Raw genomic sequence first — 16713 nt, 5'->3', positions numbered from 1 at the left:
GGAAGGATAGAATAAAACTTGTGCACTCAAGAGATTGAGAGACAAGGGGTTGAGGTCTGGCTTAGTGTAGTAATACATTTGCCTAGAATGTGCCAGGCCTTAAGTTCCACCCCCAGCATTGGGAAGAAGAAAAAAAAAGGAGACTTTGAAACAAGCCATCCAGCATTCAAATTAAGGGAACCAACCTAAGTGCTCTTCAACAGATAAAGAGATGTCCCCATATGGATAGAAACTACAAGACCTGACTGCTCTCTGCAGTTGCTACACAAGGCCTTGCTACATATTTGCTGTGCAATCTTGGGTCAAGTTACTTTACTCTCTGTGCCTCAGTTATAACATAATCCTAATTTGTAAGATTTAAAGTGACTTCATACACGTCAAGTGCCTATCACTCAGTGAGTGTCCTTAGCCTTTGTTATTAATGTGGCTACCATTGGTGAAAAGATCAGACATTGCCTCATCCATGAACCTGAGACCACCAAAGCAGACATGGAAGGCTCTTCACTTCCCCAGCATCTTCCAGTATAAAACGGCTGCCACAGGAAGTGCTGGGCCGGTGCTGGCAGCCAGAAGGAGGGATGTATGGGTTGTGTTGAGTGGAGAAGGCTTCTTGGAAGAGATGGGTTTAGGTTGAGGCTGAAAGATGACAACAGTTTGGCCAAGTTGACGAAAGAGGGTTTCATTGGTCCTTCAGGAGACCCAGCTCCTTAGGAGGGAGCATGTAGGGTACCCATCCTTCCTTCAAGGTCTTGAGGAGGAAGCGGGGTTTGTGGAGCTTTCCCCTCTACCTGGTCCTGCATCTCTAGAACAGGCTGTGTGCAGAAGAGAGTGTTGCTGTGGAAGCCAAGCTGTCATGGCTGTGGTCAGGCGGAGTGTCCATGGAGGTAGCCTTGGGGGGACATGCCGCCTTCTAAGCATTCAAGGACCTGCTGCAACCTCCCCAAGGGTTGATGGAGGGAGGTGCACACAGCATTTTTTCCCTTCCTTCTTCTGCCCAACCTGAGACCTCAGTCCTGAGCCCCAACCATGCTCAAGGTAGAAGAGGAGATACTTGGAGAAGGCCCATTCCACCCTATGTGTAGAGCCTGCAGGATATACACCTTCAAAACACCTTTTTATTTTTTTAAATTGTTTTCAAGATTTGAAGGCCTCGGGGGATGGGATGTAACTCAGTGGTAGAGCGCTTGCCCAGCATATGTGAGGTACTGGGTTCCACCCTTAGCACTATATAAAAATAAATAAATAAAATAAAGGTCCATCATCAACAACAACTAAAATTTGTATATATAGACTGGGGGTGTAGCTCATCCCCTGGGTTCAATCCCCAGTACTAAGGGATTTCCCAAGAGTTTGAGGCTGACCTTCATTCTCAACAAAGTAGACACCTCCCAAGGGTGCCACATTCCAGGGGCAAATAATAGCCCACCATTGCATTGCAAACCTCCCTCCCAGCCTTGGGCCCACTCCCAGTGCCTAGAATTCCACCCAAAAGTCTGCTGCTGAGATTCTCACATTTTTGTGTTCATCACAATCATACAGGAACTTGTTAAAGCAGGTACAGATGGTCAGCCATTTGAGTCCCAAGGAGATGAGGCTGTACTCATTATCCTCAGGAGGCTTTTGTAGCCATGTGGAAATTCCCAGGACAGGTGATATAATCAGTGGTCATTTCTCTGTGGCACTTTAGGGCTTACAAAGTATCTTCATATGCATTAGCCCATTGGCTCCTGGCAGGGATTCTGGAACATTTTACAGGTGTGGCTCACCTATACAAGTTGTGTGACTTGCCCAAGGTCAGACAGCTAGTGACAAAGCTGGGATCTGACCCCAGGCCATCTTTCTCTATGCCACTTCCTAAATCATATAGGTCATCAGATGGATCATCTAGAGCCTCCAAGAGCACAGCTCACCTAAGGGAGGGAGACATGGGTTTGATGGGGGGGATGAGAAACCCCCCTTTGGGAGCACCAGCTCCCAGTACTAGCTATGTGGGGGTGAAGAGGGACCCAGGCTTCCCCGGTACCAAAGTTAGCAGGAAAAGATTCCTGTCTGCTTCTCTTTTGAGGGAAGGTGCCCTCCAGGGAGACCGAGGCCCAGACCTCCCTGGTGCCTCTTGGAACCAGAGAGGATGAGAATAGTATCTGGAAGTCCTGGCAGCATGGCCGGGCTGGGCTGGGCCCTACCTGGGGTTTTCTCCAGGCTTCTCTCTCTGCATCTCATGAGCCAAGGGAGGTCTTAGGAAGGGGAACGATGAGGGCTACAGTTAGGGACCTCTGCCCAGTCTTCATGGAATAGAAGAGGCTGGCATAAAAGGGGGCAGAAGCCACTCTGGAGAACCAAAGCTTGAAGAACCAAAGCCCATCAAGGGACTGGGGGGGCATGAGCCACCTCAGCATCCAGGCACCAAGGCCCAGCAGAACCAGCCTGTGGCCTCTGCCCTCCAGGGTGATGTCCACATCCTCCTGACTGACTGACCCTGGCTGCTTTGACCCTGGCTCTTGCTGCATGTCATGCTGTGAAAGATCCTGATTCCTAAGCAGGAGGAGGCAGGATGGAGTGATGATCCATTTATTATTATTATTATTATTATTATTATTATTATTATTATTATTATTATTTTGGTGGTGCTGGGGATTGAATCCAGGCTTTGTGCATGCTAGGCAAGCACTCTACCAACTAAGCTATATCCCCAGCCCGATCCATTCTTTAAAAAAAAAAAATTGTTCTTTTTAGATATATGTTACAGTAGAGTGTATTTTGACATTATACCTACACGGAGTGTAACTTATTTGGGGGGGTGGTACTGGGGATTGAACTCAGGGACACTCAGCCACTGAGCCCCATCCCCAGCCCTATTTTGTATTTTATTTAGAGACAGAGTCTCACTGAGTTGCTTAGTGCCTTGCTTTTGCTGAGGCTGGCTTTGAACTCGCCATCCTCCTGCCTCAGCCTCCCAAGCCACTGGGATTACAGGCACCACTGCACCCTGATTCTAATTAGGATCTCATTCTTGTGGTTGTACATGATATGGAGTTTCACTGGTTGTGTATTCAGATATGAGCATAGGAAAGTTATGTTCAGTTCATTCTACGGTTTTCCCTATTCCCATCCATTCCCTTCGCTTCCTTCCCCTTTGTCTAATCCAATGAACTTCTGTTCTTCCCTGCCCTGATTTATTGTGTGTCAGCATCTGCATATCAGACAGAACATTCATCCTTTGGTTTGGGGGGTTGGCTTATTTCACTTAGCATGTGTTTTGTCAGTTATTTCAATGCTGTGACTAAAAGATTTGACCAGAACAATTGTAGAGAAGGAAAAGTTTATTTGAGGGCTCATGGTTTCAGAGGTCTTAGTACATAGAAGGCCGACTCCATTCCTCATGGCTCGAGGTGCAGCTGATCATGGCAGGAGAGGGTGGAGGAGGGAAGCAGCTCACATCATGGTGATCAGAAAGCAGAGAGAGAGTCTCCACTCTCCAGATACAAAATATATACCCACGCCCCCAATTAACCACTTCCTCCAGCCACATCCTACCTACCTCTAGTTACCACTCAGTTAATCCCTTTGGGATTAATTTACTGATTAGGTTGACTCTCACAATCCAATCATTTCTCCTCTGAACCTTCTTGCATTGTCTCATACATGAGCTTTTGGGAGACACCTCATATCCAAATCATAATGGTATAATAGTCTCCAGTTTCATCCATTTACCAGCAAAAGTCATAAAAGTCATTCTTTTTTATGACTGAGTAATAGTCCATTGTGTATATATGCCACATTTTCTTTATCCCTTCATGTGTTGAAGAGCACCTAAGTTGGTTTCATAGATTACCTACTGTTAATTGAGCTGCTATAAACATTGATGTGACCATGTCTTTTGGGTATATGCTGAGGGAATAAACCAGGTATAAACTGGGTCAAATGGTTTCATTCCAAATTTTCTGAGGAACCTCCATACTGCTTTCCAGAGTGGTTGCACCAATTTGCAGTTCCACCAGCAATGTATGAGTGTACTTTTCTCCCCACATCCTCACCAACACTTATTGTTGCTACTATTCTTGATAATTGTCATTCTGACTGGAGTGAGATGGAATCTCTGTGTAGTTTTAATTTGCAGTTCTCTAATTGCTAGATATGTTGAACATTTTTTCATGTATTTGTTGACCATTCACATTTCTCCTTCTGTGAGGTGCCTGTTCAGTTCTTCTGTTTTATTGATTGCGTTATTTGATTGTATCTATGTGTGTGTGTGAAATTTTTGGAGTTCTTTACATATCCCAGAGATTAATGCTCTGAGCTGCAGGTAGAAAAGATTTTCTCCCATTTGTAGGTGCTCTCTCTTCACATGATGATCTATTCTTAGCTCACTTCTTTCTTTTTTCTTTTTTTTTTTTTTAACTAGGGATTGAACCCAGGGGCACTTGACCATTGAGCCACATCCCTAAACCTTTTTATTTTTTAATATAGGTTCTCACTAAATTGCTTAGGACCTCACTAAGTTGTTGAGGCTGGTTTTGAACTTATGATCTTCCTACTTCAGCCTCCCAAATTGCTGGGATTACAGGTGTACGCCACCATGCTCGGCTAGCTCCCTTCTTTCCTTCATCACAGAGAGCAGAAGGCTGGGATACTGCACCTCTCTCTGACCTTCATCCACTCTGGCCTGTCCAGAAGTCTCTCCTGTAATGGGAGAAGTGTCCCTTCTCCCCCACCCTCAGGATCTGAATCCCAGCCCCTTACTTGGGGACCTACTTCTCTGGAATACCATCCCCTCTTCCTCTTCTACTTCTCTCTTCCCTACCTCCTTTCCATCAGCCCTGCCTGGCAGTATTGGACTCTTTCCCATCTTAAGAACAACATTAAATATGCCTCAAACCCAAGTTCCTCTCCACCTCCGTCCTGCTTCTCCCGGCTCCGTCACAGCCTCCTCTCAACACTTCCCAATGTGGGACTCAAGGCTGTGCTGCAATTGGCCGTGATGTGTGTCACAGACAGCTGGTAGTGGCATCAGTGAACTATCTCCACCTGTCCAAGTCACAGCAGGTCCGTGGTCCTCCCTGCGGAACTGTCACCACCTCACCATTCCTGCTTTTCCACGTCGCATACACAGTCCTTCCCTGTAGTGCCCGGACATCCATGCACCCTCTGGTGTGTCAGGGGCTCTCTTTGTGTGTATCACTCCCTCCCCTCTTAGCTAGGATCTCAGCTTAGATGTTTCTTCCTCCAGAAAGCCCTTCCTCATGCCCACCACCAGATTTGGACAAGGTTTGCGCCACAGCAGGTCCCCCTAGCACCCTCCACTTCCCAGTAGGGGAGGTGTCAAAGAATGAGGGATGTGCTCACTGGCCCACAAGTACCAACAGATGGATCTTCCCGGGGGCAGGGGCAATTTTCATTACATTCCCTGCTCCTAGCTCTAGTGTGTACTCAGTTCAACTTTGGATGGATGAATAAATGGCTGCTGATCCCCTTTGTGTGTGGGTGCAGGGCAGACATGCAGCCCAGCAGCTCAAGGGCAGTGGAGAGGTATGACATGTTAATGGCAGAGGTGTCCAGTTACAGGACAGACAGCTGGGGGCTCCTGTCTCTGTGTCAACTAAGCCGAACCAAGCCTACTGATACCAGCGGGGTTCTGTGGAGGCCCAGCTTCTGGTGGGCAGCAGGGACTGGAGACCATACAGTGATCTGAATATAGAAGTCAATATCTCCTGCTTGCCTGAACCTGGGGTCCTCACCTAGGGTTCCCCCAGCCACAGGTGCATTCCTGGGTGGAGACCTCTCCAGCTTTATAGGTAGGGGTGCAAAAAATCAGGATCACATGAATGGATTGCCACCAGAGGGCGCGCTGGGCCTAGACTTGCGCTGAACGTGCAGATGGACAGAAACCTGAGGAGGCCTACCTGGCCTGAAGTGGGCTGAGAGCCAGGAAAGGGCTCTGCCGAAGGTGCAATTAGGAAGGTCTAGCTCAGGCTCAATGCTGAATTCAAGGTAAAATAATAATAATAATAATAATAATAATAATAATAATGTTGACTGGAAAACAGAGCCATATTATTTTCACCTATTATTCCAAAACTTCAAGGGCAAAATGGCCATGGGTGAAGGCCAGGAGATGCAGAGAGGCGGGGTCTCAGCACCAGGGACATCAGAACAGGGAATAGCTCTGTATCCTGACTCCCGCATACTTTTCTGTCCACTCCCCAGACGCAATCGCTTTATCCTGGTTCCCAGAACACCTCTCATTTTGTCACCCTGGCACTAACCCCTTTGCCAACCTTCTGCAATAAGCCTCCTGGCGCTGATGCCATCAGGTTTCCAGGTATGATTCAAAACACCTGGAAGTTCTTCCTGGCCTCTACCTTTTTATATCTGCTTTTTGGAGGGAAGTCTGAGCTTAGATCCACTTGCTCTGATTGCCCCAAGGCAGGGAGTGACCCCCCACCCTGCATCCCCACACTCTGGTCCGCATGGCCTATCTGGCAGATAGAAGAAGCTAGAAGGTACTTGTTGCTTGGTGGCCTTCCAGGACTCCTCTTTCTCCTCCCTCTCCCAGCCCTGACAACTCAATCCAGCCGACATGACAGGAAATGGGAGTGTGAGCAGGCCTGCAGACCAGATGGCCACTTTTGCCCACAGAGGGAGAAACAGGGCCATGGCCATCTCCCTTCTGCCATCATACTCTCCAGGTTAAGGTCATTTCCAGCCCTCGTGGTGGGAAGGGGAACCCCAGCTCTTACATTCTTTTGGCCTTGAAACAAAAGAAGCTGATCCTATGCTCAAGGGGAAATAAAGCCTGGGGGGAGTTTGTGACTCCCCCACAGTAGGGTCAGATGTCACACCAGAAGGTCCCAGAGGACCTGGATAGGGATCAGAGTGGATCACCATTTCAGAACTACTGTGTCCCTGTGTAAAACTTTGGCTACTCTCTGAAAAACTCCTCCAGCTGTTGAGAGAGGGTGGGGTTAAGGAGGGAGCAGTAATTTGCACTGTATTTGCATTTCATTTGCATATCACTCTTTTGATGTCCAAAGGCACTGAAATTTCCTGTCTTTGCTTCTTTTCCCTTTCTTTCCTCTGTTCCTCTTTAACTTCCAGGCAGCCTCCTATCTCTCTCTTCCCCACAGCTTTTCCTCTGCAGAGCTAACAGTTCCTTGAAGTTATTAGGCCTGGGGGGCAGCTTCCCCACCAGCCCAGAACTCAAAAATCTGGTTTCATGGAGACTACTGTGCTGGGAAAGAGGAGTGGGGGGATAAGGGGTCTTTCACACTTGCAATTCAGTTCATCTAATTAAAATGATTATTAAGCGAATCAGAGAAAGAGGGAATAGAAATTGTCTCTCTCTGGCTCCATACACACACACATCACACACACACACACACACACACACACACACACAGAGACTTTCAAGACCCAGGAAATGCACAAGCAGGGAAAAGAGGTGGTCCTCTGTTCAGCCTTCCACTAGGTCTGTGACCTGGGGCAAGTCCCTCTTGCTCTGGGCCTCAGGTTCTGTGAGACAGGGGCAGATGATATCTAGGTTCTTCAAGTTATATGATAATAAAAGGAAGGGAAGAGAAGGGAAGGCTCAGAAGCTGCAGGGCAAGATTAAAGCACTGTCTGCTTCTAAATCCCAACCTTGCCATCCACTGTTAACCTCCCTGAACCTCAGTTTCCTTGTCTATAAAAGGGGTCTAATGATCGTACTTTCCTTGTAAATTTGTGCTGACTAAAAAAGACAGCACGTGTTCAATTGTGGCACAGTTCTTGGCATGTAGGAAGCACTTAACCAATATTTATTGAAATGCATGAGCGAATGGCTGAACCTGAGGTAATACCTGCCACTCTCACCACCCTGACCCCATCCCTCCCATCTTCCTAGCTCCCTGCCCCATGTTTGAAACCCAAAGGTTTGCTTCCAACTGTAGACTTGCAAGTGCCTATCTCTTTCTCAGTGTCCCCCTCCCCAAGAACTCTATCTCCCCTTATTCTCACCCCTCAGAATTCCAGGTTGCTGGAGCCCCAGAGACCTTTGAACATCATCAGATACCAGCTTCTCTGGCTTCTGGAAAACTAAACCCAAGAGGAAAAATATGTGACTTTGCACATGGAAAAGTGCAACAGGTCCCAGATAGGGTGTCAGAAAACTAGACCCTAGGTGCACATAGCCATGCAAATGATATGCAAATAGAGATATGGAAATCACAAGTATACTGGGGTATATTAATTTCAGGCAGGCCTTTTTCTAGGACCATGGCAGGTGAGTGCAGTTGTAGATAAGACATGGACCTCAGGGAAGGGACCAAACATGAAGTGGGGGAGGGGAGGGAAAGGAGGATAGTGGGGAGGGAAGGAAGGGACAAAGGCTAAGAGTGTCCTTACAGGGACCCCTGGGGTCACTTGAGCCTCCAAGAAGTCTTTGCTGATCTCTTCCCCTAATAAGAACCAGAAGGAACAAAAAGAAGATCCCTCTCTTCTTTCCAGGACAGGAGAGGTGGACAAGACTGGCGCTATGCAGAAGCACTTAAGCATTTCCTGTTCCTCCAGGACTCTGGCAACACCCACTGAACATCTTTTGTCTCTTTCAAAATTTTATTTTTCTTGCAGTGTTGGCTATTGAACCCAAGCGTGCTCTACCACGGAGCTACATCCCCAGCCCTTTTTGTTTTATTTTGGGACAGAGTCTCGCTAACTTGCCCAGGCTGGCCTCAAACTTGCTGTCATTCTGCCTCAGCTGCTGGGCACTAAACACCTTCTAATGCCTGGTATGTGCCCAACAGTGTTCTAGGTACTTGGAAGAGGGGCAATAAAATGAACAGCCAGGGGGTAGCCTAAGGAGAGACTCACATAACACTCCACAAAGGCTATTAAGAACACTGAAATATCCTAGTAATTCAGAAAAAGATCAGATCACTTTCTACTTTAAAAGGAGGGGACATATGAATGGTGGGCAGACGGAGTAGACAGCAGTGCTTTTAGGTCAGGAGCTCCCACACTGACTGCGTAACATGGGAAGTCAAACTTCTGACACCTCATTTTTTCCATCTGTAATGGAAATAATAATGGTACAATTTACTGGTTATGTGCACTAAATGAGATCTAAAGGTATCAAAGATGCCTTAAACTGTTGGTCAGCACCATGCGGGGCACATAGTGAAAGCGCAATAAATGCTCGGTATTGTATTAGGAATTATCAGGGTGTACATTCCAGGAGAAAAGAACGTTGTAAACAAGGCCTAGAGGCAGAAAAGCCCAGGACCTGCTCTGTGAGCAGAAAATAGACCTTGGCAGTAAGGGGATGGGAGGTTGATAGGGTGTCCTCTGGAAAGTAAGGCGGGGCCTTATCCTCCTGATTGCACGTGTCTTTCTGAACTTTCATGCAGGTGGTCCCTTTTCCTTGGAATCATTTATTGGCCCCTGAAGAGAGGAGGAAAGAGGATGGGTGGGGTCTTGGGCAATGAGTTTATGATGGGTGCTGCAAAGAGACTAGAATGGGAGTCCAGAGACCTGATTCCAGCCAGACTCTGTTACTGGGGAATCCTGTACCATTGGACAAGTCACAAGCTTTGGAAAGTGGCTGTCACCACAACCCCCCAGCACTGGCATATAATCTCCACATCCATTTCTCATAGAGTCTCACAGCAACCTGAAACCTAGAGGCAGGGAATGGCAGGCAAGGGGCAGTTGTCCTCCACTGGAAAATGTGATAATAAGCTGGGGGCCATCCAAGTCCCACAATATTGAGCGAGAGCATTGGGGACTAGGTGAGCTTGGACACCTGCTTAACCCACATAGATGCCCATTTTGCTCTGTCCCTGCCCGGTTTTACCAACGAGTAACCTAAGTTCAGGGAGGTGAAGAGCCTGTCCCATACCGCACAGCTGGGAAGCGCTTGAAAGGAAGGATTCCAACACCAGATTCTTTCCAGAACACCCGCAAGGCTTCTCCAAACACTCCAGGTTCCTCGCAGGCTTACTCTTTGGGAGCCTGTCCAGACAGAAGCTCAGGCCCGGCTGGATACCCCGGCAGAGTTCCTAAAAAGGGCGCGCTGGACCGCTGCGGGTGTGGTGGGGAGGGGCCGCCAAGCCGGGTCCCGGCAGACAGGTGTTCTGCAGGGTCGGACCCGCCCCGGCAGCACCCAGACCCCCTCGCCAGGCCCCCAGCTCCCCCGTATGCAAATGCTGCTTTGCATAGGCCCAAGGCCAGGCGCGGGGGCCCTGCCAGGGGGCGTGGCCAGCGGCCCCCGCCCCGCGCCGCGTGCTCACCTCGGGAGTGTGGCAATCCAGGCCGCGCCGAGTGCTGGCCGGGCCGGAGCAGCGGAGCGCGCGACGGCTGTGGCGAAGGCTCCGGCAGCGGCTCCCGCGGCAGCGGCGGCCGGGGGCGGGAGGAAGGAGACCCTGGCTTCCCAGGGAGCCCGGCTGGGGCAGACGCGAGGGGCCTGGGGAGGCACTGGCTTTGGCCCCGCCTGGGGCAGGATGGTGAATCTGGAGTCCGCGCACCCAGGTGAGGGGCGGAGGGAGTTCTGACAGGTGTCACTGCGCGCGGAAAGGGGTGAAGGAGAGGGACACCAGGGGGCGACGGGGGCCGGAGGGGGACTTATTCCCCAGCGGCCAGGAGAGGGCAGTGTGGATAGCGGGTCGTCTTGGGGCGGGAGTGGGTTGCTGTCTGGGGAACTAAAGGGAATAAGTCTGGGATAAGGAACCTTGGAAAAGAAAGAGGGTGAGGGCGTGGGGCACTCGTGAAGCCCCAGACCTGGGGAGCCGGCATTGCAAGGGACTTGGGTGTGCTGAATTGCTATAGTCCCATGATGTGGCAGGAGATGGGTGGTTCGCTCCCTCAGCCAGGGGTGTGGACCTGGGAGTGTATACGTGAAGAAAATACGTGTATCCACATGCTACACCTTTGGTGTCCGGGCACCTATGTGAAATGGAGGCAAAGTGGGCATTTGTTGGGGGAGGCTTAGAAGAAGTGGGTGGGGTGGGGCAATTATAGAGGCACACCTGGGGGCATGTGCCATACTGCACGCGTATTGATTAGGACTTGTGCAAGCATGTATCTGTGTGTGTGTCTCGGAGGAATATTTACCTGTCCCCATGTGTCCTGGAAGACGTGGTGGAGCAGACCCTAGAAGTGGAATGTTGTAGGGACTGAAAATACTTGCACATGCATTCCAGGTGTGTCTGCAAGTGTGGGAGGTGTGCCCACTCACATGCTCTGCAGGTTTTTGCTGTGCTCTAGGCTAGGTGCATGATGGGCCTGTGTGCCAGAGGGGGTGGTGACATTTACATCCTCTGGGTCCCATGTCCCATGACCTCCTTTCCTGAGGCTGGGCACGCAGGACGTGGAAAACCATTGCCAGGAGTCCATTTTCCCTGAGTGAATGAACATGGGCATAGAGTGAACCATGATCCCTCCATTTACCCCGCTGATCCCTATTCCACAGCTATGCTGGGACAGTGGGTTGGGCTTGGGGGTGAGGTTGAGGGTGAGGGTGAGCGGTGAGCAAATAACAAAGTGAAGAAAACTATCTGACTTGCCAGGTGCTGTGGTGCATACCTGTAATCTCAGTGACTACGGAGAGTGTGGCAGGAGGATCACCAGTTCGAGGCCCACCTTGGCAACTTAGTGAGACCCTATCTCAAAATAAAATACAATAAAAAGAAAGGACTGTGGATGTAGCTCAGTGGTAAAGTGCCCATGGGTTCTGTCCCCAGTACTGGAGGTGGGGGGTAGGGGTTGTGGGAGAAATCTGTACTTGGCTTGGTCACCTCAAACCCAGCACCTTGTCTCAAAGTGGCCAGGACCAAGTGATCTTTATTTAGAATTTCAAGGTTGCTAAGGGTTTCGTTTTTTGCTTGCACTCCTTTCTCGAAGAATTGTGAGGAGGAGGACGAGGCAACTCCTGACCCACCCTAAGGAAAAGAGCAGGCTGAAGGCCCTTTCTGGGTCCTACCAATCCTGAAAACAAGTGGCAGTGGATACTCAGGGGAGCTGGGGAGCTCACTTCCTCAAGCACTGTTTCCCAGCAGGCCTGAGTGAAAGGCTGGCTGGCAGAGAGGGTTGATATTCAGTGGCTCCCCAGGACGTGCCAGGAAGGCCTAGGTGAGACTGAAGGAACCATCCAGCTGGGTGTCATCCAGTATCTGAGGAAAGTCTGTTTCCAGACCCTGTGGTTTCGACCTCGGGGGTGGGGGGTGCCTGGAGCAGATCCCCTAGACAGCTGTTTTTCCTTCTTCTGCTTCCTGCTGAGAAGGCCAGGGTTCAAATAGGAACAAGACTCCTACAAAGGTGGGCCCCTGGAGCTGGTGGGGAGTTCTTCAGGACCAAGATCAGAGACTTCCTGGGGGTTTTCCACCTCCTCATCTACTGGAAGCTCCTGCTATGGGGAAATGGGAGGAGGTGGGACAGCTGGGACCTGGTAGGGAAGCAGCCTAGGGGTTAAGAGTGTCTAGTGGATGGCAGGAGAGGAAGTGAGGTGGAAGAGAGGCCCAAGCCCCCATGGCTTCCCCTGGAGCCAGCTCTGGGCTGAAGCTTCCCAGATAACAGCTTCACCCCCTTCTCCTGATGGCCAGGATGCCAGGCACAAAGACGTCCTCCACCTTGGGGCAGGTTCATCTCTCTATGGTCACTCGCTGCTCATTTTTCAGTCCATCTCCCCTCAGGGCTGTTGGGCCACGCTGTAATAGTTCTTAGTCTTGGCTCTTCTGAGCTATCTAGTTTCCCTTCAGGGCACCTCCAATGGGTCCCTCAATTTGAAACTTTCTGTGCAGTTTTTGATTGGGTTTTCTTGGTGGATTTTTCAGTTCAAGGTCATCTTTGTAGGGCCTTTCTGAATGGGCCCTGCTGTGCATGTGGGGGTCCCTCTTCCCTCTATGCATTGTCATATTATGGGCCCCTCTCTAAGGTTCTTTAGGATTCTCTTTGTAGAAAGTTAGTCTCTCTCGAGTACCATGTTTTTCCCACCATAATGATCCAGTATCCTGGTGATCCTTGATAAAAAGGACTTCCCCTGTGAATTGCTAGTCCTGGGGCCTGGGACCTCCTCCTTGATTGATTTACTAGGACATTTTAGATGAGGGAAGGAAGCAGAATAAGAGCACACAGTCGAGGGCATAGCCTGCCCCCTGGTCGGTTCACACAGCTCCACTAGGTCTGTAGCCCCTGAGTCAGTGCCGTCTTCTTTCTCTGATAACCTGTGTGCAAGCCATGACTCAGGTTTGCTTGGAGCTTTAGCACTTTGTACTTTACAAACTATCTCTCATATAGGAACACTAAGACCTGAGTAGGCAAGAGGCCACCAGACACAGGGGCTCCCAGCCAAGGAGGGGCACCCCACTCTTAGGCCAAAAACAGGCTGTGAGACCAGTCAGTCAGCTATGGAGGGAAGGACAGGGAGAAATGGTTTGAATCCAGCAGAGGGGGAATACCTGGTTAGCTCCAGGGTGTGTGTCTGTTTCTGCGCTTCTGTCTGTGAGCTATTCACCATCAGGGTTGGGAAAGAGGGGTTGAGCATCTCAAAGTCAGTTAGAACTCAGGAATGACATGTGGGTCATATGGCCTGATTATGGGAGAGAAAAGAATAGAGAAGGAATCTCCTCCAGGGGAGAGTTGGGGCTTTGGCTAGCTCAGAAGTGGGACTGGCAGGTTCCTTAAAATTTCCCTGGTAGAAGCACTCCCAACAGCTTATGAGGGAGGATCCAGGTAGAAGATTCAGTCCTTTCCAATGACATGAAAATGGGTACCAAGTGAGACATGTTGGGCTTCTGCTTTCCTAGAGTAACCTTGTCCCAGGAGGTTTTCTGGGCACTGTGGTCACTCAGCCTGTTAACAGCCAGCAACCTGGGGGAAGAATGCCTCTGGGGCTTTCCTTCCCATTCACAGATTTTAAGGAGGGGCTTCTCCTTCAAGGCCACAGCTCAGGGAGGTCTAGGGCAGCTTTAGGGCATGATGGTTCTGGCTAAGGCAGATGAGGGTCTGGGCTCTTACACAGCACAGCTGAGCCTCCCCAGGGAAGGGAGTGATGGCAAGGAGCCTACTCAGTAGGGCTGAGATAAGAACACAGAGAATCCTGGCCCCACCCCACACCTCTCTCACTGCCTCCTGGCAAGTGCTGTTCAACAGGTGAAGGGTTAAGCGTCCCAGCGAGTTTCGGTGTTGGCCCATTTTTAGGCTGAGACACAAGCGCTTGTCTCACCCATCAGCCTCAGCCTCCTACCCAACAAGAACAGGTTCTGGGTATCTTAGCATCCTATGGGACTGAAGGAGAGGTTTTACAGGTCATCTTGCCTTGTCCCTCCAAGCAGACTCAAATCCCTGTCCAAGCCTAAAGTACTATGATGTTGCAGAGCCCTGGCAGAGTGGAGGGTCTTCTGATGCCTTCAAAACTGACCTTTAGACATAAAAACTAAAGTTCAAGCTAACTTAAAAGATGAATGAGAAAGGCTCTGGGTATACTTAAAAGTGATGTAGGGAATGGGTGTTGGAAGAGTTTGGGTTACAAGTATAATATTCTGGCTTAGCTCAAAGAGTTTCCTTTTAAAGGCAGGAGTTTGAAATAAGTTGATTCAGAGACTCTGATCATCACCCCGGCTTCCCTGCCTCTCAACCTTTCCCTGTCCCCTTGAACACTTCTCCTATGAAGGCAGAATTTGGAGGATGTTAATGATCCTTAGGTCAAGAACAAGTTACAAAGTTGCCAAGACAGAAAACCAAAGCTGTTTCTGATAATGGGAAGGAGGCTGAGAGAGGGGCAGGACAAGGAGGCCAGAGAGGAAGGGCAAAGTCAGTGTCTGTTGGATTAGTGTTTTTATTAGGTGCTTACTTTGTTTTTATTCATTATTTCATTTAATTCTCATAGTAACCCTGGGAGGTATTTTTCATTATCCCCCTTTTTTTATTTAGATGAGAAAATTGTCATTCACATATGTATCTAGAGTGATGGGCCAGGGATTAAACCCAGATTTGTCTGACGCCCAGATTCCTGCTCTGACTCCCAGATTCCTGCTCTGACTCCCAGCTCTACTGAAGCAGGTTAAAACCAGCAAAGGGAGAGAACTTCCACCCTGTGCCTTCCAGGCAGTCTCTGATTGTGGGGTTTTCTCAACCCTGTTGAAGAATCCCCGCAGTGCAGTATGAGCTCAGGTCTATGTTGGGCAATGCCCAGGTTCCAGGGATCACCAGCACTGCAGAGGTGGGGGAAAAAGTGAAGCCCACTTCTCCGTTGGAGCAGAAGTGAGCAACCACAGAGGCCCTTTGCAGATAAGTTCAGGTGTCTCACACTGATCGTTCTGCATGCTCATGCACGGCAGACAGTACAGCTTGAAATCGAAGCAGGAAGGACTGAAGTCAGGCTCAAGAAATGTCCAGGTGCAATGCCCAGGAGGTCCATATGGTTGCAGGGTCTCCACTAAGTGCATCCCCAATGTCTGGGGAGGGCTTCATGGAGCACCAAGTATTTACCAAGGAGTTCTCATTCAATCGACAGGTCTCATAGAACTCCTAGGGTCGTCTTAGTCCCCCCCACCACTGACTCCTGGAGTGTTCTTGACTCCCCTTCTTCCCATCGTGCTTGGTACCTCAGTTACAACACCCAGCAGGTGTAAATCTCTGCCAGAGCCACACACAATCACTGCCCTTTAAAAACATAGGCTTTCTCCCCTCTTTTCCTGAGGCAGAAGTCCAGCCTTTCCCCTCATTCTGATCATCTCCAGACCTCAGACATCCAGACTGCCAACTGTCAGATTACCTGATGCAAATTAAGGCTGCCTTCTTGAGTGGGATTGGCTGGGGAGCCGACTATGCAAATTGGCTCACCAAGACTATCAGGTTTGAAAGAGTTAAAGTGCTGCCCTAGAGAAGAGGGTGAGGGTGAAAGGGGGGGTCACCCTGATTTGAATAAAATATTCTTCTGTCTTTAATAGCTTCAGTATTTGGGTGGTTTAATAAGGAGAGGAGTCCAGAGAGTTAGTTCAAAGTTGCCTCTTTCCTTGCCTCTGCTGACCCGGGAGGAGACTTAGGGGCCTCATAGGTGGTGGCAGCTGACTGTTATGGGTAAATGTTTAATTTATTAAAATGAAGCAGGGCGGGAGAGGCCAGACCAGCCAGGCTTGGGGGGCTGATAATGGGGCCCTGTGTAGGTATGTTTTCTCAGCAGGGCAGTGACACACTGCCACCCCTTTCTCACTGAGCAAGTTGAAGGAGTAGAAGAGAAGGTAAGGGTCTCCAAAGAACAGGATCTTCAACACGAGTGACACAGGAGCTAGGGTTTGATCCCTAGAGGGTGCACTGATCTCTGAGTTAGGCAGAGAACTGGGGACCTAAGATGAGATGGGTAAACTTTTGTTCACAGGTACCTTCCTGGGTAGAGCAGGGCAGGGAGGAGAGAGATTTCTGGTGCTACTTTAAAGAAATAAAACAAATCTCCCAAGTCCCAAAGAAAATGAAGGTTGGTAATGGGAAGGGCTCCGCACCCTACCTCAATGCCCCTCCCCTTGTTACATTTTTGCCAACTGAGTCTTGGTGGTAGAAGGAAGTAGCAATGATGCAAAAGGTGAGACCCTGCAATAGCAATGGAGAGGGGGAGGAAGACAAGGAGAGGAGGCAGGCACGGGAGGAGGGGATTTGTGCCCCTAAGCTTATGAATATTCTAATGATTGTATGTTCGGGAATCAGGAATTTGAAAGTCTGATGGTTGTTGTAATTACACATTCATCTTTG

At 49.5% G+C, this 16713-nt stretch overlaps 1 protein-coding gene across 3 annotated transcripts in view; it reads left to right on the top strand.

The window, feature by feature from the left end:
• Positions 1–10342: 10342 nt before the first annotated feature.
• Pou2f3 (POU class 2 homeobox 3) overlaps positions 10343–16713 on the top strand; it is an 81103-nt gene continuing 74732 nt past the window's right edge. Inside the window, exon 1 of one of the 3 annotated variants that reach the window (XM_058577097.1) lies at positions 10343–10500. In XM_058577097.1, coding sequence (XP_058433080.1) covers positions 10473–10500 — 28 coding nt within the window. In that variant the 5' untranslated portion in view covers positions 10343–10472. The remainder of the gene's footprint in view (positions 10501–16713) is intronic. The other 2 variants (XM_046438624.2, XM_058577096.1) reach the window with 2 other exon arrangements.

The sequence above is a fragment of the Marmota monax genome, unplaced genomic scaffold (assembly GCF_021218885.2).
Source record: "Marmota monax isolate L192 unplaced genomic scaffold, Marmota_monax_Labrador192_F-V1.1 WCK01_AAM20220418_F8-fsc00081, whole genome shotgun sequence".
In the NCBI taxonomy this organism is placed as follows: Eukaryota; Metazoa; Chordata; class Mammalia; order Rodentia; family Sciuridae; genus Marmota; species Marmota monax.
Note: the sequence above shows the minus strand (reverse complement) of the source record. Positions and strands in the feature narration are given on the sequence as shown.